This window comes from Pseudochaenichthys georgianus, chromosome 19 (assembly GCF_902827115.2).
Source record: "Pseudochaenichthys georgianus chromosome 19, fPseGeo1.2, whole genome shotgun sequence".
NCBI lineage: Eukaryota > Metazoa > Chordata > Actinopteri > Perciformes > Channichthyidae > Pseudochaenichthys > Pseudochaenichthys georgianus.
In genome coordinates this window covers 16,397,217-16,422,710 of record NC_047521.1, presented here as the reverse complement: position 1 = coordinate 16,422,710, position 25,494 = coordinate 16,397,217, and the positions used below count along the sequence as shown (strand labels likewise).

The following is a 25,494-nucleotide window of genomic DNA, read 5'->3' as shown; positions in this document are numbered from 1 at the left end:
TTGTGCAGGAAGAGCAGAAATTGGGGGGATTTAAGAGGTTTTTTGGTATAGGCCTTAGAGTGAGTTCCATGCATTGCACATGTATTTAAACATCTGAAATGTCCTTAGAACATTCTTAAAGAAACAGCAATGTTGTAAAAGCAGGATGAGCCATTAGAAAGCTGATTCAGCCAATAAAGATTCAGTGATACTTTGTACAGCAGGCACACTTATTAAAACTTCAAGAGGTAAAGTCTTCTCCTGCCTTCCCCCCCCCCCCCCCCCCCCCTCTCTCTCTCTTTAACATTTAGACCCAGAGGAATTCCATTGAGTTTTAGAGATAAGTTATGTTGCACCACAATCACTTCCAAGCTCAGTGAATCTCCCTCATTCATGTCTCTGGGATCCAACAAAAACACCTCAACAAGTTCATGACGCCATCTATCGGGCTCAAGCGTAACTGCACCCAAATCCTCATTAACATGCTGATTGAGTCACACTATAAGGGGGATGATTCATAAATATGCAGTGTTTGTTATTCTTCTAATTAAACATTTAAGACATCATCTAGAAAAGTTCAGAGGAATGCATCACATTGCATTATATATTCATCACAAAGATGTATAGTATATGTAAGTATTTTTATCTATAAATGCTCTACTTTCTTTGTCTACCTTGATCTCTGAAAGTTCACTATTATATTTGTTCACATGCTGAAGATCTGTTCATCGCTTTCCCTATGAATTTACCAGGTGGTGAATACTCCAGGGAGATGTTCTGTACCTGTCTGTATGTGCAGATGATGATTTCTCGCAGATGGTAGTGCATGGGGGTCATGGTCTCGCTGACGGAGTCCAGGGCCATGTCCACCTCCCTTTTCATCCTGTGGCCATCAGGGAGTAGACGCACTAGCTGCATCACGACCTGCACAGCAGACACACGTTGTTATAGTGTGTTACAAAGGTTTCAAAATGGTTTCAAAAGTTGGGATATGACTGCATTTCAAAAAACACCACCAACACTTGTACATCTGCCTCCCACGTAGCCTAACATCTAATGTCAGTGTAATGATTGATGCACCGAAGGAAGAAGCAGGTGCAGCAACACCATTGTTTGCCAGTTATACATTCCGAAGAAAGCACATTACAAGATTCAAGTTTCTTTTACATCTGTTGAACTCTCCAATCAAAATGTAATGAAAAAAGCTGAAAAACGTAATGGTCCTGTAAATTGTAAAATGTGCATGTGTCTACGCTTTTGGCAGGTTTCTAATTGATGCTGCTTTTGTATGTGGGGAGATCAAACTTGAAATGTTGTTTTTAACAGTTAATAAATATGCAATATAAGTATAATTACATGGCCTGCAATAGAATGTTTGTTTCTATTCTTGTACTGTATGTTATATTCATTTGTGAATTATTAAAGAGATTTATTATCTTCACGTATGAAACTATGCAATAGGCAAAAGGCAGTTGCTTATTGCCTTGGCTCAAAGCAACAGCAGCATCTGGCATCATCATGCCATGCCAAAATATATAATTTTTCCACTTATAATACAATTATATTCATCAAAGTACTGTGAAAACGGCTCAAAACAACCAGGCAAGTGTACATCCTGTGAGCTCTTTTGATAACGGTTCATTGTGCAATGCTCTGCTGGGTTGATTACCTAATGACCTAATTGAGATATTGGTGTGAGTGTGTATCAGCACGTTCATTAACAGTGGTGACCCAGCTAACACAGGGAATGTTTCCATCAGCACTGTGTGGCAGTTCCTCTACAGCCGGTTTTCTTTGGATACTGATGGTAACAAAGATAAGAAGGGGCAGCAGGAGGCACCGAGGGAGGAACACCAAAGAGAGGATCAGAGGACAGAATATGCCTGTAGGGAAAAAACCTTATTAACTCATGCCGTGTGTTACAGACTTGCAGCATGAGAGTGCAGCCTGACCACTGTCCTTCTGAAAAACAACCTTTTTCAGATTGCACAAGGCAAGGCAATTTTATTTATATAGCACTTTTCAGCACGTGGCGATTCAAAGTGCTTTACAAAATACATTTAAGAACAAATACAGCATAAATACATTATTAAATGGCATTTAAAAACAGGCATAATAAGCAAAGGTAATGAAATAAATAAAATAATAAACACAGCAGCAGGTACAGAATACATGACTAAAAGGCATACTGTAGTGTGAGTATGGGCAGCTCAATTGCACATGACACATCCCACACCTGGTTTAGATCTTTCCTCTCCGGCCGTACTCACTTTGTCCAACTCAAACACTTCAAATCACAGTCCCATCCAGTCTTCACTGGTGTTCCTCAGGGTTCTGTCTTGGGCCCCCTCCTATTTATCATCTACCTCCTACCTCTCGGCCATATCTTCAGAAAATACGCAATCCAATTTCACTGCTACGCGGATGACACACAGCTCTATTTTTCCACCAAACCCACCTCCACTCTCCCCCCCACTGCCCTTTCCAACTGCTTACTGGAAATCAAATCCTGGTTCTCGTCCAACTTCTTAAAACTCAACAGTGATAAAACCGAGTTTCTCCTAGTTGGCTCCAAGTCCACTCTGGCTAAAACTGACAAATTCTTCCTCACTATTGACAATTCCACAGTCTCACCCTCCCCCCAAGTTAAGAGTCTGGGTGTCATCCTTGACAGCACCTTATCATTTGAAGCTCACATCAACAACATCACTCGATCTGCCTACTTCCACCTCCGCAATATTAACCGCCTCCGCCCGTCACTCACACCCAACAGCACCGCCATCCTCGTCCACGCCCTTGTTACGTCCCGTATCGATTATTGCAACTCCATCCTCTCTGGTCTTCCTCAGAAATCCCTACGTAAGCTCCAACAGGTCCAAAACTCAGCCGCCCGTATCATCACCAGAACTCCTTTCATTAATCATATCACTCCGGTTCTCCAACAACTCCATTGGCTCCCCGTTAAGCAGCGCATAGACTTCAAAGTGCTGCTCCTCACCTTCAAGGCCCTTCACACTCTTGCACCTCCATATCTCTCTGAGCTCCTTCACATCTACACTCCCTCTCGTACTCTCTGATCCTCCTCTGCCTTCCAACTCATTGTACCTTCTGCCCGCCTGATCACCATGGGGTCACGAGCCTTCAGCCACTCTGCCCCCCGTCTCTGGAACTCTCTTCCACAAGACATCCGCAATATGGACTCACTCCCAACCTTCAAATCCAGCCTGAAAACACACCTTTTTAAACTGGCATATTCCATTTCTTAATCTCTGCTAAACTGATTGTTGTTTTTAATTTTTTAAGTCTTGTATTACTGTGTGCTCTTCTTTAATTATGCTCTGTAAGGTGTTCTTGAGAGTTTTGAAAGGCGCCCATAAATAAAATGCATTATTATTATTAATTAAAAGCAGCGGCAAATAGATGCGTTTTTAGTCTGGATTTGAAAATAGGAAGTGCTTCAGTGGATGTGTACGATTCGGGCAGCTTGTTCCAGATTGTCGGGCATAATAACTAAAAGCTGCTTTTCCATGTTTAGTTGTTATTCTCGGAACAGAGAGCAGAACCGACCCAGAAGACCTGAGACTCCTGTCCTGGATGCTTCATAGTGATGGAGGAGGTCGTCTATATCCCTCGGTCCTAAGCGATTTAGTGATTTAAAAACTAGCAGTAGTATTTTAAAATCAATTCTTTGGCAGACTGGAAGCCAGTGTAATGATCTCAGAACCGGAGTGATGTGATCCACTTTTCTAGTGTCAGTGAGGACTCGAGCAGCAGCGTTCTGAATCAGCTGCAGCTTTCTGATAGATTTTTTTGTGAGCCCTGTGAATACACTATTGCAGTAGTCGAGTCTACTGAAAATAAAAGCATGGAAGTTTTTCTAAATCCTGTTGCGACATTAGTTTTTTAATCCTTGATATATTCTTCAGGTGGTAGTATGCAGACCTAATAACTGTTGTAATGGTTATGGCATGAAACCTTTACATTTATTTTACCTAGTCTGTATTTCACTGAAAGTCCCAATCCACAACGAAGAGAAGCTTTTTCATACCCAGACTGACTTTACACTGGCTATATGTTATGTTATCACGGTTATTCAACTTTTCCGTTACTCTGAATGATTAACTCCCCTTATATTTCTTAATATAAGCCATAGAATATTTAATGACATAAGTCAATGAAAAAAAAGTTTGTTTACAATCCTAACTCTTCAATATATTTCGTGTGCACTTTAAATTGATATGGTTTAAAATGAATAATAAGGCATATAAAGGACATTTACTTATGGAAAAGGCTTTTTAGAAAATGTCTTGGGCTTCAAATACACAAAGATAAAAAAAAACAATTAAGGCTAATCCTGACATAAACTGGACGAGTAAGTGGTTGAGTAGAACTTTCCATTCATTAAATTCAACTGAATGTGGGTATTGCATTTGGGCTATGGCAGTGGGGAACATATAGGTATCACAGTGTTTGTAACGCTGTTGCCATTGCCAATCATGTATTGAGCAATCAATGAGGCATTCAAATCAAATGGGTCAATCAAATAGGCCATTCATGTGACATTTCCACAAATCTGCACAACCCTGACCTGATTACCACAACGCCTGATTTGTTTGAATGAAGCCTAAAGTCAAACGGATGGATTGATTGAAAACCCTTTTTTTCTGGCCACTTGGAGGCAGCAGAAACAAGTTGAAAACACTCAATTATTTTATGTTGAAGCTGAAATGGCAAATGTGTTGATGGCAAACAGTTGTTTATTCACACGACAAGTAGCAAAGAGCAACATTGTCTTTGTTGGAAGCCGTCCACCTGACTACCTGATTAATTTAAGTATTATAGAACAATCTCTCTTTTATCTCTGTATTTGGTTTCTACCAAGACTTCAGAAAAAATACATCTTAAACTTCAATAGAAATCCTTAACTTTTTCACTAGTTAGTAACCAACTAAAATACGTATTATTTAAAGCCCCGTTATGGACATTGTAACAGTGCTGCAGATACTCCATCAACCAGGGCAATGACTGGGATCGACAATGCAACAACATCACACCAGGAGAGGATTACATCACACCACATCAGCCCCCCCATCACGTGGTGCTTTGGACTTCACAGCCATGGCAACACGCTTTTGGCACATAATGCACTGGGGATGGCAACATCACAAATCCATTAGAGGTTTATACTGGAGGCAGACCAGGTTTCCACGGCGACCACTCTGTGTATCCCAGAAACTCGGGTGGCCGCTCTGCTGTGATTGGCATGTGGCATTGTGAGCCCGCAGAGGGCTGTGTGTGTCCATTTTTATGGAGCCGAGGACACGGCCAACAGGGGCCAAACACAGATTCACAGACACAACTCTGAACCAAGAAAAACACCAGGCGACTCTAATTCACAGACACTATTCAGACCGGAGCAGAAAGGCTTTGGCTTCTCGCTTTGTTTGGCCAAAGCTTTCAATCACAGGTGCAGAGTGAAAAAAACACTGAACATTTCCCCTTTAATATAAAGTTGTATGGTGTACTGGGGGAACACTGAGCGTTACAATAGCTGCCCAGCTAATAATCTCCTCTGAGTACAAGAAAAAGCAACAGGTTTCAGAAAACTCTCATTCTCAGCCACTAGGGGTGTAACGGTATACGTACCCGTACCGAAATAATTCGGTATGGGCCCTTCGGTTGAATATAACGTTAAACGTAAAAAATTGAGAACGTGAACAACTTCTTGGAAGTAATCTCAGGTGCAGCATTCAGAGTAATTTCTTTGCTCACATTGGGTTCAACGCGTCATAGAGCGAGCAAGTCATTTCATTGGACGAGAGGCATACTATGAGAGCTGGTCAGAGGGATGCGTTCAAATGTAGTCAGTAATTTGAGGAACTGGCGAAATGGCGAACGCAGATAAAGTTGAGCTCGAAAATCCTCCAGCATCATTGAAGTCTCCGGTTTGGGAACATTTTGGTTTTGCAGTTACGTAAAAGGATGACGGACAAAGACAGGTGGACCGAACCAAAGCTGTTTGTCGGCATTGTTCAACTAAAATTGGTTATGCGGCTGGCAATACATCAAACTTGCACACTCATTTAAAAAGGCATCACCCGAACGTGAATATCACCGGTACCAAAAGAAAAAAAAATTGAAGTGCAAACCCAACTCCCACTAGCATTTAAGCCTCCACCACTCGCAAAGAGTTCAGACCGAGCCAAAGCTATTACAAACGCCAAATATCCTTATGTTGCCATATTAGCAAAGCGCTACCTGGCTGTATCTGCTACCTCTGTCCCTAGCGAGAGGGTTTTCTCCACAGCAGGAGACATTGTTAGAGCCAGCAGATCTGCCCTTTCGGCAAGCAATGTGGACAAGTTCATCTTTCTTTAAAAAAACATGAAAATACAATGACAAGCAAGTCATTATGTCAAACTGGCTGCTTATGTACTAGTACAGTATAGTTCAAATACAGATTATTTCAGTTCATGGAAAAGCTGCACCTTAATGTTTATTTTATTATATTTTGTATTTATTTGAGTGAATATTCACAGTTTAATAATAATTAAAAACCCAAAAATAATAGTTTATGTTTTGTGAGTACAGTAAAGTTCAAATAGACTACAGATTATTTCAGTTCATCGAAATGCTGCACCTTAATGTTTATTTTATTATATTTTGTATTTATTTGAGTGAATACATTATTCACAGATTAATAATAATTAAAAAAAATATGTTATGTTTTGTGATAATCTTTTCTGCTGTACCGAAAACGTACCGAACCGAACCGTGACCAAAAAACCGAGGTACGTACCGAACCGAAATGTTTGTGAACCGTTACACCCCTATCAGCCACACTAAGTTAATAACATATTAAAGTTTTCATTTCTAATGACTGAGCTCACAGCAACAGCATGCACATTTAAGTTGAACAAACAAGAAATAAGAGTAAACTAAAGAAATGCAAGCCTCATCAACAGAGAAGTTACAAAATAATACAGGACAATCTACTAACACTACTGCTTCTACTGTAATATAACGCAGTTTATTAGTTTGATCTTCATTTAAAGGCAAAGATATCAAATTCACTACCGTGTATGAAAAAGAATAGCAATACATCGTGAAATTAAGGACAATGGAATATTTGAATACAAACGACTAAGATGATTTCCAAAATGGTGTTGATTGACCAATTCATTTATGGGTTATCGTCAGGAATTAACTTGTTGACTGAAACAGTCTTTGAGGTCAGCAGTAAATTGTTAATACGTGTTTCAAGCTTGAGAAGGCGGTTTTTTTGTGTACATACCTCAAATTCTCCTTTTGTGTACTTGGCGTCAGGAACACTCACAAACTCATCATCACCAAAATCTGGGAAACCCTGCAGGTCACGAAAACAGTTTTTCATGTTACTGTTGACCATGAAAACATATTTTTTTCCTTCAAGATGTTTTAAGGAAAACTGTATTAACATACTGAGGAAAACTCAATGAAGCATCTTACATTAAAGTGCCACAGAGTGAGAACAGAGATGACCATGGCGGTCGTGGTCCTGCCTTTGCCGTTGGAGCAGTTAAAAACGAAGGCTGAATGTGAGTCTTCAGCCAAGGCACTCTTCATGGCCTCCAACAGCTTATCAAAGTCCTGAGGATGAGAACGCACAGAGTTCATGTATTAAAAAACCCATACAAGCTCTAGCAAAGCATTTATTTGGCTGACCTTTATCTAGGTTTCATAGAGAAATCAATACAAAGCTACAACATATTAAAAAGTACATTCATGACTGAAAGTCTTAAATGTATTTGTGTGAACATAGAATACATTGACATGACTGAAACTGATTGATTTTACTCAAACCCATCCATTCTAGTAGAAATCTAAACTTAATACATCAAATAAAGAAAATAAAACATAATATGCTGTTGTGAAAAATAACTTGACCTGTACATCATCATATTTTAAAAGGCCCACATTAAGATTATTCACCACTAGAGGGAGCACAAAGCCTATACATTGTCACATCTATTTAGCGTTAAAGGGAACCTATGAGCTACTTCTACTCCTCATGCCTGCATGTTTGTGAGCACACGTGTTATTATCATGCACCTCCTTCACATCATTACCTCCTCCTTTGGAGGGCTGCAGTCCGGCAGGGGGATGCGTTTGCTGACGAGGCCCTGGTAGGAGCTCTTGTGCTGGTTGAAGATCTCCTGGACCGTCAGGCAACTTTTAAACATCTTCATCTGTTTCTCCCGCTCCAGCGTCACCTCGAGCCACTTCTGAGCTCGCAGGATCTCCTCCTTCAGAGACGTCTCCAGTTTCTACACACAGGGGGGGGGGGGGGCGTACATTTGAGTATTTTCACTTCTGCTAGGCCAATTTCCGATTGAAACTGCCCTTAAAAGCTCCCAAAAAGCATCACTGTACCTCTATCAGCTGTGGGTCAGAAGATGGGACAGGAATGTGCTGGTCCAGGCACGAGGGCTCCCTCGGTATGAAGATCTGACCGTTTGCTTCCAGCACCAGCTCCTCCTGCAGGTTGACCCACAACACGTGGCCGTGCTTCCTTTTCTCATCCGTCAGATGGGCCAACACTACTCCGGTAGCCTGCACACACACACACACACACACAGCAAGTTTATGATTATAGCTGAATGTCCGGCTCCAGTATCCTGAGGTGAACGTGCAAGTTAAAATCATGATGAGTCTCTCCTCCTAGGTATATTTATAATCTAATGGATATTCCTGAATGCAAGGTTGCATTTTACAAACTTGTCTGTTCAAAGCTTCAGTTTTCTGGGATAAATGGGAATTGTAAAGCCTGATTTCTTCATATTGTATCAAAGAATATCTCTTGCTAGTGCTCCTCCATCAGTGTTCACTTGTTTTGATCCTAATAAGCCAAAAACAATCCACTTAGAAAGACAAGCATTTCAAGTAATCCTCTCAAAAGGATGTTAAGGATGTGTTTGATTCGATATAGTCTGAAATAAATAAGAGCTTTTCTATTAATGTGATGATAAAATTAGATGCTGCACCTCCGATGTTGGCTGAGCCATTCCATAAACCGGCATCTTGGGCACTCGTCTGAAGTTGACCGCCTTCATCTCCTTCACTGTGCTGAGCACGTCGGGAGCCAAACACTCATCAGCAACCTGTGCACAAACAAGCAGTTATACATCACATTTAATATATAGTGCATTTGAAGATACAGATGATTACATAACTGCGTGGGAAGACTGTGAGAGATCTGAGAAGTAAAGATTGAGATGTGACAAGCTCTATCAGTATTTAAGTAGTAGTAGCATTTGTAAGGCAAGGCAAGGCAAGTTTATTTATATAGCACCTTTCAACACAAGGCAATTCAAAGTGCTTTACAAAAAATGAAAGACATTAAGAAAATGGTATTTAAAATCAGTCATTAAAAAGAAAAGATAATAAAATAAACATTAAAAGAAAAAATACATGGATAAAAGTTACAGTGCAGTTTAAGATGTAAATAGTTCAATTGTATGCAGAAACACTGAAGATAAATGCACAATATTGGTTTTGGATTCAGAGAAGAGACACAGATATAATCAATAGTAAATATTCTGTGTGTGCGCCTGATTTCCTCACCAGGACGCGAGCTCCTCTGGTGACCAGCTCGGCCGAAGCGAACAGCTGTGATAGGTCCATGCAGGCCAGTAACCTGTAGAGCCACGCATGGCGGCACATCCAGTGGCTGAAGTTGGACATGAAGGCGAGAGGATACTGCAAAATGCAACATATAGTTACAACTCAGATTATATTAATGGCTTGTACATTTTGTTACTCATATCAATAAGGATATTTAGAAAAAAATAGTACCTGTTCATGAAGGTATGCATTAAATACAATCAAGTAGAAGTAGCGCTCCAAGCTCTGCATGGTTCTGAAGAGAAAGTAGTCTTTGGTACTGCTTCCCTGAAAACAAACACAAGTGTTATTATCTGTTCAAAGTTGCTACTGTTATTTCTATGAAGGCTCTTTTTTATTTGTTGCAACCCTATGATTTCCAGATGAGAGAAAATGGTGTTCTTTAAAGTCCTTCAACAGCTCAAGGGCCCACCTTGATAAGGCCTTCTTTCCGTCATCATCAACGTAATGATCATAATCCGACTTTGATTTCTACTTCACTCAGGCTTTATTCAGCAGCATATAAATGGAGCAGCAGGAGCAGTTGGAAATCAATGAACATCTACTGCACAAGGTACTTTAAAAAATAAATTCCTGGTTGATGTAGGCAATGCTAAATCACAAGAAAAGGGATAATTACTAACCTGAATTTGATAATCTTCTCCGATTCCTTCCAGCTTACTCTTGTTCTCATATATTGCCTCTTTTATGTTGTGCATTTCTGAACACAGGTTGATAGCCTGGTCAACCTGTGAGATGAAAACAAGACATTAACAACTTCAAATTAATTCAAATAGAAATAGAATGAAAATAACCAACTTTCTACCTTTAAATCTCTTTAATTAACAGACCCTCTCCGGAAATGTTTTTAAGATATATCAATAAACATGCATTTGATAAGGTTTTCCAACTTTCCAACTATTACTCCTCCACCTTTGGAATATCCTTAATCTATGTATTTACAAATGACTTTCAATCGCTTAACATAAGATTGTCTCGTATATCACTGAAAAGAGGAGTGTGAGACTTGTTGTTAAGGACCAGAAGATGCGTTGTCCTCATTTCTTTGTTAAACCGCATGTTGTGGTGGTGTTGATTTTATGCCTTACCTCTTCCATGACCTGCTGTCCATTGGGCAGCTTGTTGATCAGAGACTCAATGACCTTGAACAGTGGTTTGGGCTCTGAAGCTGCTGTATTCTCAACTCTGCAAAATGAGACAAACAAGGTCAATTCCTATCTAACCTGGCATTAGAACATGTCCATTATGCTGCATCAAAACATTTGTGATGAGGTTTTATGTGATGTCATTCTAAGTTTTTTCCAAATATGGTTAAGCTCTTACTGCGGCTGTGAGTCACCCCTCAGGCGGTTCATGACCAGCGTGCCCAGGATCATGGCGAGGTTGGTCCTGCCGACGCCCACCTGGCAGCTGAAGAGCAGAGCGGGGAGCGGCCGGGACGCATCGTGTCCCAGAGACAGGCTGGGGCTTTCCTGGAAGCAGAGCACATACAGAATACTGTCACTAACTCAGATGCACTGTGGTATATCATTAAGGTTGTTAGGGAGGTTACACTGGCTTGAATCTGGCTGAAAAGAGGACGTTTTTAGGACCAAATGGTTACATATAACCTCAGGGTTCATACACTTTTTCACCAATGATTTTCAATGACTTTTCCATGACCAAAAAAAAATTACCACTGAAAATGGTTTATTTTAACATGGAACAGGAAAATAAGGTCTGCATATGAAACATGTTGTGCCTATCAAATCAAATAGTAGGCTTACTAGCTTCTACACGCTGAAGCAACTGTAGTCAGGGAGGCAAACTCATCAGGTATGAAAAAGGTGACAAGGACCCGAGCCCCCGACCCCACGGAATATCGGCTTTAAAATGAGGAATAACAGATGATTTTAGCAGTCAGAACAACTAAAGCAGCAGTGTTAATAATAACAGAAACGCCAAAGAGTCACATCTAGTAGAAATATATAAAAGCATTTATTTTAATTGTGTAGCAGTCAGTTTATAATTTTGGCAGCACTGTTGAGCATTTTGAAAATGTATTTTCATGCCTCTGTGCAAGGCTTAGTCTTTTTATCTTTATAGCCACTGGTGTAAAGTAACTAAGTTCATAAACTCAACAAGTACTATACTTGGGCACAATTTTGAGATACTTGTACTTTATTTAAGTATTTCAATGTTTTGCTACTTTGTACTTCTACTCCCCTACAGTTCAGAGGTACATGGTGTACTTCTACTCCTCTACAGTTCAGAGGTACATGGTGTACTTCTACTCCCCTACAGTTCAGAGGTACATGGTGTACTTCTACTCCTCTACAGTTCAGAGGTACATGATGTACTTCTACTCCTCTACAGTTCAGAGGAACATCGTGTACTTCTACTCCTCTACAGTTCAGAGGTACATGGTGTACTTCTCCTCCACTACAGTTCAGAGGTATATGGTGTACTTTTCCTCCTCTACATGTATTTAATCCCTTTAGTTACTTTACAGATGTGGATGAATGATGTGAAATATAATCAAGTGTTAAATCAGACTTTAGTTCCACCTGGAGTAAATCCACAAGCTACCCTGCAGTCTACAAAGTCATTCAAACTAGCTGCACCTTAACCAGCTTTAAGAACACTTTCATGATCAATCATTATAAAACATATCATATATATTATTCGGAAATGGACCAATCTGCACAATGACTACTTTTACTGTCGCTACTTTAACTATATTTTGATGATAATACTTTTGTACTTTGACTTGAGTAACATTTTGAATGCAGGACTTTTACTGTAACAGAGCAATCTTACACTCTGGTACTTCTACTTTTACTCAGGTACAAGATCTGAGTACTTCTACTTTTACTTACTGTAAGGGAAACTTCTGTGTAGCAATGCAGTGGGAGTCACCGACTCAGGAAAGAGACACGGGAAGAGCAGGAGCTTTGATGTCAGACACTGATGGTTTATTTGGAGCTTCGGCCGGAGAATTCACATCACAAGTCACAGCAGCCACGATCTGACTGCACGGTAGAGTTGCCACGTCAATTCTGAAGAACTCTACCCCAGACCCATGTATTTAGCTAGTTCCGAGAGCATCATCAACATGCTGCATAACAAGATAAAATCATAACACCTCTATCAGCTGACGTCAACAGGCAGGAACATAGAATCATGACACCTCTATCAGCTGACGCCAACAGGCAGGAACAGGGAGACAGAACACTGAGAGCACAGCAGCCAAGGTTACGAGGTGCGTGTGCTCAGTCAGGACAGTTTGAACAGATAAACTGGGTCAAAGTTATGGGCCTTGGAAAATATTCCCCAACACTTACAAGACCTGAGTACTTCTACTTTTACTGAAGTACAAGATCTGAGTACTTCTACATTTACTCAAGTACAAGATCTGAGTACTTCTACTTTTACTCAAGTACAAGATCTGAGTACTTCTACTTTTACTCAAGTACAACATCTGAGTACTTCTACTTTTACTCAAGTACAATATCTGAGTACTTTACTTTTATTAAGTACAAGATCTGAGTACTATACTTTTATTAAGTACAAGATCTGAGTACTTCCACTTCTACTAAAGTACAATATCTGAGTACTTCTACTAAAGTACAAGATCTGAGTACTTCTACTTTTACTCAAGTACAATAGCTGAGTACTTTACTTTTATTAAGTACAAGATCTGAGTACTTCCACTTCTACTAAAGTACAAGATCTGAGTACTTCTACTTTTACTCAAGTACAACATCTGAGTACTATACTTTTATTAAGTACAAGATCTGAGTACTTCTACTAAAGTACAAGATCTGAGTACTTCTACTCGAGTACAAGATCTGAGTAGTTTTACTTATCTGAGTACTTCTACTTTAACTCAAGTACAAGATCTGAGTGCTTCTACATTTACTCAAGGACAAGACCTGAGTACTTCTACTTTTACTCAAGTACAAGATCTGAGTACTTCTACTTTTAAGAACAACATCTGAGTACTTCTACTAAAGTACAAGATCTGAGTGCTTCTACTTTTAAGAACAACATCTGAGTACTTCTACTAAAGTACAAGATCTGAGTACTTCTACTTTTACTCTAGCACAATATCTATACTTATACCACCTCCGTTTATAGCCTATGAAAAAAACTATTAGAAAACGAAGGCTAAAGCTAACGTTAGCAGATAGTGACAATATCTAGCTCTCTGCCGCTCTGCCGCTCTGCACACCTGAACGGCCCGTTCTAACAGCTGTTCACCAGCGGTGCAGTCTGTGCCACAGTGACTCCGCACAGTTAACGAACGCACCGTAGCTAATGTAGCAGACCCTCATCCCGGAGCAGCAGAGTTCAGCTGACAGGCAGGAAGACTCGAGCACACAGCTCGCGCTTCATATATTAAATAATAACACCATGCGCGTCATGATGGCACATAACAGCCAGTAGACCTACTCGTGTTGAGGGGGGATGGCATCCCCCCTGAAATAAAAACGGTCAAAATCATCCCCCTTCTAAAACTGCCATTCCCCCTTTCCATCCCTTATGTAATTGTATCAATGAACGTGGCACTGGTATTACTGCTATTTCAACATTAATTTTGTGGGCGAGGGAGCACACACACACGCAATGACATTTTTACCAAGGCACTGACGCTATACTATGCGAGTGCCCTAGAGGGCGCCAGAGCGCCGTGATGCGCCTGTTTGATCGATGCCAAAAGCGTAGGTAACGGTCATCACAATGGCAAAGCAACCAGGAGGACAACGCGATCTGAGGGACTTCATATTTAAAAATACTAAAAATTACATTTCAGGTAAGTCAAGAGTCAGTAATCTTAGTCATTAATCACTACTTTAGTCACCAAAGGTGGAATCTATGGACATAAGCAGCAATAACAACTTAGTTTGGAGTTATACGTTTTTCTCTCGTGTTAGCTAGCTGGTAAGACTCAAAACTGTTGATGAAATGATACCACCAGCACCAGAAGAGCTGAAACCCCTCCTTCAAGCAGTGAATACTCTGGTCATCTCCACAGCTGAGTGTGAACGTGGGTTTAATCAGATGAACATTTTAACCACAACTAGAAGCTCCCTAGAGGTAAAAAGCATGTCAGCCTTGCTTTTCATCAAGTGTGTTGGCCCTCCACTGAACAAGTTCAGACCAGAGGTATATGTCAAGACTTGGCTTCAAAGCCATTGCTTAGCTAACAATCCGAAAGCAAGAGCCAGAAAAATTGAGACCAAAAAGCATGATTATTAAAATCTTTGGAAACTTCTATGAGATGGGGGAGAGTGGAGTAGGCAGCCATTGACAACATTGGTCCTATTTTGTATTATCTGTATAATCTTTTAATATATTTTCATATTTTGTAAACAATTTCAATTTGCACTTAATGCCCTGTTAAAAATAGTAACATTGGGAATGTTAACATAAAATATTTGTATTTGAACTGCAATAAAATGATGACGGATCAATATTTTTCTAATTTTTTTCCTCAAATTTTTCATGAAGAATTTACATAATGATTTAATTAATTTACGATACAAATGTAACCCTTTAGATACCAGTTTTGATCGTATACCAGTAACTGCTTATTTGAAAAAATACACTATAATTCAATATTCTAAAAACTATTTGGACTTTATTATTAGTATAATCAGTTGATCCATCTGAATAATAAATGAGGGACTGTTAACCTACAAGATGTGTACCATATACTTCCATTATAACCACATTTTTGTATCCCCTCCCCCCCTTTAAATTAAAGTGAAAAAAAGATTTTGCACTAATTGTCCTCTGCATTTGACCCTAAATGTTAGTGGTGCCATGGCAGCCCCGGGACCGACTCTAATTCTGAGGTGCCTTGGTCAAGAGCAATGAAAGGAGTATCTGAACATCCATAACATGCATGTTGTTTTAGGAGTATAATAATTATCTTTATGCTGGTTGGTCTCCTACCATCGGCAGGTTATCAGCACACATTATGTCCCCATATGATAAAATCCACTATCCCCCCTGATTTTTTTTTACAACTTGAATACTGATAACAGCTCGCGACCGCAGATTATTTCTGCGATTAGATCAAATGTAAATTATATTTGACGCAACTTTAGTTACATTTCCATGACTTTTCCAAAACTTTGGGAAAAATATTGTTTTCCATAACTTTTCCAAGGCCTGGAATTTGCATTTTGAATTTCCATGACTTTTCCAGGTTTTCAATGACCGTACGAAGCCTGTAACCTGCTACACAGAGTAATTGAAAAGAACATTACGGAGCCCCTACAGGGACATGAAGAAAAGAAAAAAAAAGTCGGCATAATGCCAAAAGGGACGTAAAAAAAGAAAAAAAAGGCCAAGTTATTAACAAAGTCAAATTTAGCGTAGTTTTTCTCCTGAGGTGTAAATGTCACAAAAATGCTACGCAATACAATGGAAATGTAAGAGTTCAGGTATATCTAAATTAAAAGTCTGTTTAACCCACCATAATAGTGAGGGAACATCCTTAAAGTTATAATTGATGAGATAATAATAATAATAATATACAAAATACATATGAAGGATTGCCATGCCAGAAATCTTTCAACATAAAAACTTCTCGAAGGACAAGTAAAAGGAAAATAAGGCCACTCGGTGAAGCTCTGATCCAAACACTGGTTTAAAAAAGGAGCCACTTTCCAACCACGGGGAACTGGACCAGCTGCTGCCAGGGAGTTCAAAAAAGGGCAAACGAAAACGAAAAGGAACATCCTGTGTGAGTGTAGCGCAGGACGGAAACCAGACAGAGCGGATGACCATACTGCAGGTTTTCTGCCATTTTTGTATTACCCATCACAGCTATTGGTGATTAATGGCACAGAGAGGCCAGATTCAAAAGGATTTATGTGGATTAAAAAAGAAACTGTGACCTTCTCCTTAACTCAGTGAGAAATTCCAGATGCTCTCCAATATTCCAGTCATAAATTACTTTAATGGCACATCAAAACAAGAACCTCTCAAGAGGAGCAGGACCAAAAAAGGATGTTTTAATTGGTGTATCATGATTGACGTTTTTACGCGATCTTACCCTGAGTATGTTAACAAACGCGTCAAAGTCTTCTTCCAAAGGGGCTCCCTCCATTGGTAGTGGTAATCTGTAGTACCTGCAACACAACAGATTGTTACCGGGAGTTGAACCTGCGCCTGTGTTGTGTCAATATTGCCCTTGTGTAGGCCATAACACACATCCGACCTAAAGCAAGAATCAACAGCTGAGCTCCCTCATTTAGTGCTCACAAATCATACGGGAAAGTTCATTTCACAATCCACAAGGGATGATGGGAGACATCAAAATCATGGGATCATTAAAGTTCCCTTTGAAATATACACCACCTGCAATTTAAACTATGTATAATAAAACATCCTGCTGTTTTCTTTGGACTGCAACAAGTCGCTCTCCTTGGGGGATTATATATTCTCTTGCTCTGGAAATATGTGCAGCTGATATCTTAATAAAGCTGATGCTACAAATCTGATTGCAAACAGGATGCTGCAATCTTTAACTTTTTTCACCGCCCCCCTTTCTTCCGAAAAAGAAGGGCAACCAGCCTCTGCACAAACAAGCGGCGCTATTTATAAACCGCCTTGTATATTCTACTGCAGGCAGCCACACACATTTTAACTGACGGGTGAGCGGAGGAGCTAAGGGCCAATAAAGGAACAATGTAAACAACCTGTAGGTCGGCATGGTGAACATGGGCCTCTTATAGACCTCTTCCGTCACATGGATGTCCTCCTCGCTCATGATGCAGATCTTCTGGGGCTCGTCTTTAAAGTACTCGATGTCGTTGTACACGTAGAAGATGTTTTCGTTGAGCTGGGAGAAGTCATGGAGCTGTAAAGGAATGGAGAGAGGGCTGTTTTTAATACTGCTATAAACTGTTTTGTTGCCAAATAAAAAAACTCATGCAGATGCTGAGTATGTAGTCACCTCCTTCCTGATAGTGAGCTCCAGGCTCTCCACCAGCTCTTCCTTTTCCAGGCCATGGAGGTTCTCGTGCAGGTTTTCCTTCCTCCTGGGGGTGTACGGCACAAAGTTGTCTTCCTTGTGCAGGAAGACCACCGGCTCTTCTCTTACACAGAAGAATATAACCTCCTGTTTGAAAAAAGCCCAACACGATAAAGATCAAATAAAGGCTTTCTAAAATGCAACACTTCCAAGAGCAACTGGAAACAATCAGTGGCCATATGACACGCAGCACATAAGTCAGGAGTTAGGGAAGTCTGACATATCATTTCTGTCCATTTTAATTAATTATAGTGAGTTTTGTAGCTGCTGTAAGCGGAGATTCATTTTCCACTGGTACACATCACCGCAACTTTCTGTTTGCTCAGGTCTGCAGTTCAGCCACAGGCTCCACTGAGCACTTGACTCCTCAAATATTTACTGACAACATGACTTGAAATAAGGCCAGGCAGAGCTACACAGGCAGAGCTACACAGGCACCGACTCAGGAGAGTTAAGGGCATAAAATCTACCAGTCAACAAATTAATGTGAGCTTGTGTTTATAAAAGAAAAAACCAGTGACCTCGTGTCCTTGCGCCTGCAGCCTCTGGAGAACTTGTTTGAAGCCGTTCACGCTGGGCTGACCCATCCCGTACAGAGGGTAGGATCCCTTGACTTGGCGGAAGTTGGGCGCTCCGTAGCTGCCCGTGGTATTGAGGACATCTGCCTTGCTGAACACATCCTGGACCATGAAATACTTCCCCTGGAAAGCAATGCATTTTTCATCTTAGCACATGACTCATACACAACATTTCTTCAGCTTCCACTCGAGTATGCACTAGCATTTGTAAATCCTGCAGAGCAAATATGTCAACACTTAAGTGGTTGGATAAATCTGAAAATAGTGTTTACTTGAGAAAACGACTTGCATCCTCTCCACACATTACTTGTCCTTTACACAAACTGAAAACAACAACAAGTGGCCAAAATCTATTTCCTTCTTTTTTTTGTTGGCAAATAACAAATCGGACACAGTCGGGTTACTCTGTTGTCTCAACAGGTTAAACCTCGGCCCTGTCACCTGCATCTCTGAGAGATTAGTAGGTCAGAATCCCTCCAAAATATTGACTTCAGCTTTAGTTGTTGGTGTCAAGAATAAAGTAATGATTCAAAGGTGCTAGCAATTCGAAGGTTGCCATAACTGAATAAACACAAATACACATCACTGATAACTGGGTTTTGAATAGCCTGTCTGCTTTTGGATCCTGTTGCAGGTTGGTTAAATGGCTGGATTGGTAAAGAAGTGCTGGCAAATAATCCTATATTTGAATCTTCCATTCACAGTTACTTGTGCCACTTTTTTGAAAGAGACAGACCACAAAATGACTACTTATAAAATGCAATATATTTTAATGCAATAGAGTATTGCATTAAAATATGCATGCAGGAGGGTATTTGAAAAATAAGCCCTTTGCTTAAATATTACTCTATAGCACAATATTAAGTGAATAGTGATAAAAGACATCTTTGATATCTATAGCCGATATGGTGGTTAAGTGGAACAAATATTATTTCTAATGTTTTGTTCTACTTAACCACCATATCGACTATAGAGAGACATTTTAAAAAGAGCAATCACTCAAGACTATATAAAAAGGAAAAATGTCTTTTTTTTTTTTAATAGACATATTTATTTCTTACAGGAAAACACATTTTCCTGTGTAGCAAAACAGATAAGAAAACATGTCCAATCAATGCAGACATGGTCCTATGTAACTACTGGCCAACACACTAAATACACTGAACAGACACAGCAGAGGTGACAGAGCAGATCAAAGCCCTGATAGCAGGGTGACAACATTCCTGTATCAATGGCTGCCCCTGATCATAAAACAGCGCATGACAATTGTCCTGTGCCACTCTGCAATTTGGACATGTGAATGTAAAAAGAGCAGACACAAAGGCAAGTGAGATGACTCCACATCTTCGCTTTCAGAAACAGAGCGGTACAAATTGTCCTTACCTGCACCAGGTAGTGCTCGGGCAGAGCGGCTGATATCCGGCCCAGTTTGTAGTTGGTCTTGATGATCTCATTGTGAATCTGAAATTCCTGTCTGCAATTATACCTGTAAAACAGCAAACAACAGCAGGTCTGGATAGTAAATAGAGGTCAATTCAATTATCAGCTACTATTTGCCAGGCCCGGATTGACAAATGAGATGATAACGGGGGCAAACACAGGGGGATGTCTCCACAGTGATCAAAGAGGATTAACACCCAATTGTGACAACGCGGATTCGGGGAGGGACTTACGTGATGACGACAGGTGCGACTTTGTTGGTGATAATGGACTTGGCCTTGTTGTTGTGGATGTTGACTGTCTGAAAGGGGCTCATGCTAAGAGACTGCCTGCTGTCGGCCATCCCGTTGCCATGGACACACTCAATTGGAGAAACAGGCTGTGGTGCGGCGCTGGCAGTTGTACCCATGCTCCACAAGCAGCTGTGAATGACATCGCAGCACTCAGAAACAGGAAGCCAACACACTCACACACACAGAAAACCCCCGCACACAGAGGCAACACATACAGTATATTTGGGGAGTGACAACACTCACATGTCTCACACTGAAATTATTTAAAGCATTGATTTGCCACTGATATTTAATTTTTTTTAAATATCAGAATCAGAATACATTTTGTACTCCCTCAGAGAGGACATTTACATTGTTACAGCATAATGGAGGAGGTACATTTTTACACGTTTTCAAGTGAAATACAGTTTTCTTTTCCATTTTAAGGTTTGAAACAGTCCATGTCCATCCATCTGTCAGTCCACAATAATTTGGGTAATAGTGATACACTAACTCACTTTCATATCTGTAGTCTTAACCCGTTCATGCATAGAGGTCACTACAGTGGACAGCTATTCAAAAGGTGTTTTCTTGTATATGCATTTTTTTTTTGCATAGTTGCACCATCAGCCACTACATAGGACCCTATTGCATCATCCCATACACTGCCACTCAGTGCCAAGTCAGTGTAAGTGCATGATACATGTCTCTAAACCAAGATGGACGACAGAAAGCCACATGGACCAAGTCACCCATCTATATCTTGCCAATCCTTTTATGGAAAGCGTCCCCTGCAGGTATAACAAATGTGGTGACATCAAGTAACAACTAAGGAATCATATAATTCATAAATTATCAAAGTATTGATTTTATGTTTGCAGGAAATCGTGATTAACCACCTGTCCACTACAGTGGACGTCATGCATCACTGGCTATATTTCAACTACAATTCATACTGGTACTGCTGCTGTTGTTCCCAGGGCCGTCCCTCCCTACAGGCAGATCATGCAGACTGTGTGGGGCCTCACCTTGTGGAGGGGGCCACACCTTGCGGTGGGGGGCCTCATCTAAGGCGCACCTATGTGCTTAAGTGGCGCAATTAGGGTGGCGCAGCACGGTTTTGCCGCTGCGAGGCTCCACTAGCACTCATCAAATAACTGTGCGTGGGGCCTCAAATTGGCCCCTGGCCCTGGTTATTCTTGAAAATACTTCATCTGCAATATCTTTTTGGGCCGTAAATCAATATACTTATGTTATTATAATATAATTTTAAGTTTGCACATCTTTATTTATCATTTTTTCAAAATGGACATCTCTTCAGTTCAAACCCTGAATGCATACTGTCCACCTGAGTGGACATATAAAAATCTATTTGAAAAAACTAGATTAAAAAAAAAAAAGTTCAAATCTTGTTTTTCATGCCCCAAGAGCAATGATTACACTTGGTAAAAAAATCCTGACTGAGGCTTTCATAATTCATGCATGAAAGGGCTAATTAGCTACAGCTAGCAGCCGGTTAGCTTAAGTTGTTATAAAGAGGAAAAACTTATTTGTATGACTTCAACCATTCTATAGATTAAACATATATATATTTTGAGTGACCTTTTAAGGAGCCCAGATGTCAGTAGGCATATTTGTTTTATATTTAGACAGAGCAAGACTAGCTCTTACCCTGTTTACAGTCTGAGCTAAGCTAAGCTAACAAATAGCTTCATATTCAGTGGTCAGACATGAGTGGTATTAATCTTCTCGTTTAAGTCTGTCTCAGTAAATGAGCGATAACAAATATTTTATATTGTCCTTTTAAAAAATATATTGTTGCATTCATGATGCACATTCATGAGGTTTGAAATGTGTAAGCAGCACACAGGTATCTTATCCAGATGTTGAGATATTGTTTTCTACACAATCAAACTGGACCCAAGTGATGCTTTTATATCTGACGAAGAGTTTAGGTCATGGGCCATCATATACATGTTAATTGCGCAATTACAAAAATATCAAAAATGTGTCGTTTTGTGAGTCTTTAGAGAAATATAGAACATGCAGACATTAATCCAATGACTCATGGTCCCCATTTAAGGTTTTGTCAGCACTCAAATTACAACCATCATTCATTTCATATCTCACCAACTCCATTATAGACCCTTGGGATTGGAGTCGAGTGTGACAGTATTTTTATTTTAATTATACAGCTTGATACTGAGCACTCAGACCCCCACGCGAGCCAGCCACAGACTTCAAGCAATCCTCCTCTCCTCTGAATAAACAATGAGCTTTGCAGGGAGCTCTGCAGATAAACAAACGACTCTTCCGGCATGCTAGCAATCAGTAAGTAACACTGCTCCTCAACATCACTTATAACATGTAGCTGCTCAGGAACCTACAGCCACAGGGCAAACAAACAGAGGAAGACACGGAAGGAATACACAGGAAAACACAGTACTGTATGTCACCACAAACACAAACTCACAGATACTGTAACGCTGCAGACCAAAAGCTCAGAATCAATCCAACATCAACATGTATTTGATGCGACAGACAGCCTCAAAGCACCTCTGTGAGATCTCCAGCTTTGAATAGAGCGGACTCTCATTGTGCAGAGAGGCTCAGTGGAGAGAAGTGCCGGGTGAGTCACCGCTACTCTCCTCTTTGTTGCGTCTGGAGCTGAGTGGGCAGGTCAACCTTGCACTCACAGACCTATTGAATCGCTACAGATTCTCTTCTCTCCTCACAACAGGCTACAATGTATTGATTTGCTTGTTACTTTGTCAAGCATGGTTTTAAAAAAACAACCTTACTAATAAGTTAACTGCAGAGTAAAAAAAGCCCAGTGTAAAAAGAGGTAGAATCTCTAACCAATTCCCATAAAAGGAAGGTTTTCGAGGATACCGTGCTCCCTGAAGCTGCCCAAATCTATTTGAGTCCTCGCCACATACCACACGCATCTCTGTTTGCCAAAGATTGTGCGACTTCGCGAAGAAAAACAACACCAAAAATATCTTTCACACCGCCACAATCCATTTAAATTTGACATCTTACGTGTGATATGAGGAGCGATCTGTACTCCCAGATCCTTTTCTTTGCTGCTTGTTTTCCGCCATGGTGTGTGAGAAAAAGTGTGTGAGCAGTTGGCATCACATTCAAAAAGAAATCTTTCTCTTTTGAAGCCCTTTTGCCCACCCCCAGTCGGTGGGAAACACCCCTTGTGGGAGCTCAAAGTGCCCAGTCGCTTGGCATTGGGCAAAAACTTCAGGAGTTGCAGATCTCAGACAGCGTCCTCCTCGTCCTCCCTCCTATATGATGTTGGGAATACATTCATGCAAGAGCCTCAAGTCTCTACGGAGGGGACCAAAGGAAGTAGTGGTACATCTGGCTGCCAGATGGCCAAAGTTCAGCTCCCTTCCACAGGGACAGGCTGCGCGCAAAGACGACACAGTTGACTCTTGTACTGTATAGCAAAGCAGTACAAAGGAATGATCACTATTAAACTGTCAACAGAAGATCTATCATTTATCAAACAAAAATACCAAACATTCACTGTTTACAGCTTCTCAAAAGGTTTCCAATATGTTACCTTGAACCGTCAGAACATGTGATGACGAGACCATGTGTATTTTTTACTGTTTTTTGCAACTTATAGCTTCAACAAAAATATATAGTTAATCTGTTTTCCCTCGTAAAAATCTGACTGTCATTTAGTTAACTTTCAACCAGATCAGACAGATGTGAATGAAGACACATTTATCCACTAAACTTAGTTTGTTAACCCTCTGCAAAAGGAGAGGGCACAACTGTTTTTCTGGGAGGGATTGCTTTTCCTGAGGTTTCTTCCCTTTTTCCTCTTTAAAATTGTATTTTTGGGTAGTTTCTCCTTATTCAATGTACCAAGAGTCTAATGATGGGGGTGTTGTATGCTATACAGACAGTAAAGCCCTAAGAAAATAATGTGTCATTTTCAGCTATTAAAATAAAACTGATCTGATTTAAAAGTATCAATCATGAACAGTTGTATCATGTTTATGTATAAAATGAAACATTATAGATAAAAGATTACATCTGTGTCTCGTTGACTTCCTATTGGTACTTCCTATTGGTACCTATTTTCCTACTGAAAACAGAGCTTAGAGTCTGTGCGTTCCTTATGTATCCCTCTGTCACTTTAAGGACATTTAATCAGTAGGTTCCCTTTACCCGGCCACCACCACAGTCATGCATGGTAATATGCATGCTCATGCGGCTCGGTCGAAGGCTATAAACACTCAAACTCTCCCATTCTCCTCATCCACTCCAGAGCTTCCCATTGCTGAACACATGTGGTAGGTCTCTTTGTAAGAGTTAAACACAGCGGAAACATCCTGACAGAAGGTTTGGTTTAACGTCCAAAGTAAATGCTGCCGCACACACAGTAGCTTGCTCACTGAAACTGATCTATTAGAAAAACCCTTTCGCGGACTTACCTTAACAGCCTGTCACCTCTGCTGCGTGGCCATGGCACACACACACACACACACACACACACACACACACACACACACACACACACACACACACACACACACACACACTCAGATATGGAAGTTTCTGCTTCACCCAAGCTCAGCCTGTCAGCAACACTGATTTCAGCATGGGCAGGCGTGCTCTAGTGAACGGGCGGGCGGGCAGCCGGGGCGGAGGCCTGAGTAGAAATAGCCCTCAGTCATAAACATCCTACTGGAGATCCAATCAAGGCAACTCATCAAAGACGCCGTTTACCCCACATGTCAACAACAGAAGTGTCGCACTGCATGTGAAGCCAATAAAACGACAAGAGAAACTGGACCAAACTAAAACAAGCCGATCTTGAGTTCAACTTTGCTTTCTTCTGATAGCCAAGCCCTTAACAGATGGTCGAAGCAATTCAAGTGCACTAATATTTAAATTCACTGATTGCACAGGGAAAAGAACCACCATGGAAACTGGAACCTCCTGCCAGCCAGCCAGCTTTGCTCCATTCAGGGCTGCCCCATTGAAATTCTGCCGGTGTCCCAAGTTTGCTTTAGCAACGTCTTCAGACAAAAGGGCCTGAGAGCAGACAGGAAGGAGCGTGCAGCTGCAGGATGCATCTGTCGGTGGCCCCGAGGAAGGATGCAGAGCACTCTTCATTCACAAGAGATGCAGGGGTTCAAGGGAGATGGGTATCACTTTGCCCAGGCGATCTTTCAGCACATCCTCCAATATCAAGATGGAGGAGAGATTCACAAGCGTGGCCGCATGGACCACAAATAAAGTCCAAATCCAATGCAATTTCCTTGGCAACTTTGCTCATCTTATTCAAGGATCCTGGGTTTTTCTGGTCTCCACTGTAGCCACTTGATCAGTCTGCCAATGTTAAAGTCTGAAAGCCTGCTGGCCGCACAAAACCGCAAAAAAAAAGGACAGAATGAAATACATTCAACATAAGAAACATCAGCTTGTGTTGCTTCGGGAAACTGCCTATGCAAGAATGTGCAAAAGAGTGTTCGGCGTTACTCAAGAACCTAATCTAATAAAC

The 25,494-nt window shown here is 40.7% G+C and overlaps 1 protein-coding gene across 6 annotated transcripts in view; it reads right to left on the bottom strand.

Moving 5' to 3' along the window:
* pald1a (phosphatase domain containing paladin 1a) overlaps positions 1–25,494 on the bottom strand; it is a 70,207-nt gene that overhangs the window by 38,360 nt on the left and 6,353 nt on the right. For 4 of the 6 annotated variants that reach the window (XM_034107554.2, XM_034107555.2, XM_071206696.1 and 1 more), the window contains 17 exons: positions 19,923–20,111; positions 19,633–19,735; positions 18,193–18,372; positions 17,594–17,758; positions 17,337–17,497; positions 16,691–16,766; positions 10,966–11,114; positions 10,731–10,827; positions 10,266–10,370; positions 9,814–9,909; positions 9,583–9,717; positions 9,003–9,119; positions 8,392–8,571; positions 8,088–8,285; positions 7,468–7,608; positions 7,274–7,345; positions 763–903 (listed from right to left, as the gene is read on the bottom strand). In XM_034107554.2, the coding sequence (XP_033963445.1) occupies positions 763–903; positions 7,274–7,345; positions 7,468–7,608; positions 8,088–8,285; positions 8,392–8,571; positions 9,003–9,119; positions 9,583–9,717; positions 9,814–9,909; positions 10,266–10,370; positions 10,731–10,827; positions 10,966–11,114; positions 16,691–16,766; positions 17,337–17,497; positions 17,594–17,758; positions 18,193–18,372; positions 19,633–19,735; positions 19,923–20,098 (2,292 nt within the window). In that variant the 5' untranslated portion in view covers positions 20,099–20,111. Of the gene's footprint in view, positions 1–762; positions 904–7,273; positions 7,346–7,467; positions 7,609–8,087; positions 8,286–8,391; positions 8,572–9,002; positions 9,120–9,582; positions 9,718–9,813; positions 9,910–10,265; positions 10,371–10,730; positions 10,828–10,965; positions 11,115–16,690; positions 16,767–17,336; positions 17,498–17,593; positions 17,759–18,192; positions 18,373–19,632; positions 19,736–19,922; positions 20,112–23,003; positions 23,413–24,421; positions 24,590–25,494 lie in introns of those variants that run through there. The other 2 variants (XM_034107552.2, XM_034107556.2) reach the window with 2 other exon arrangements.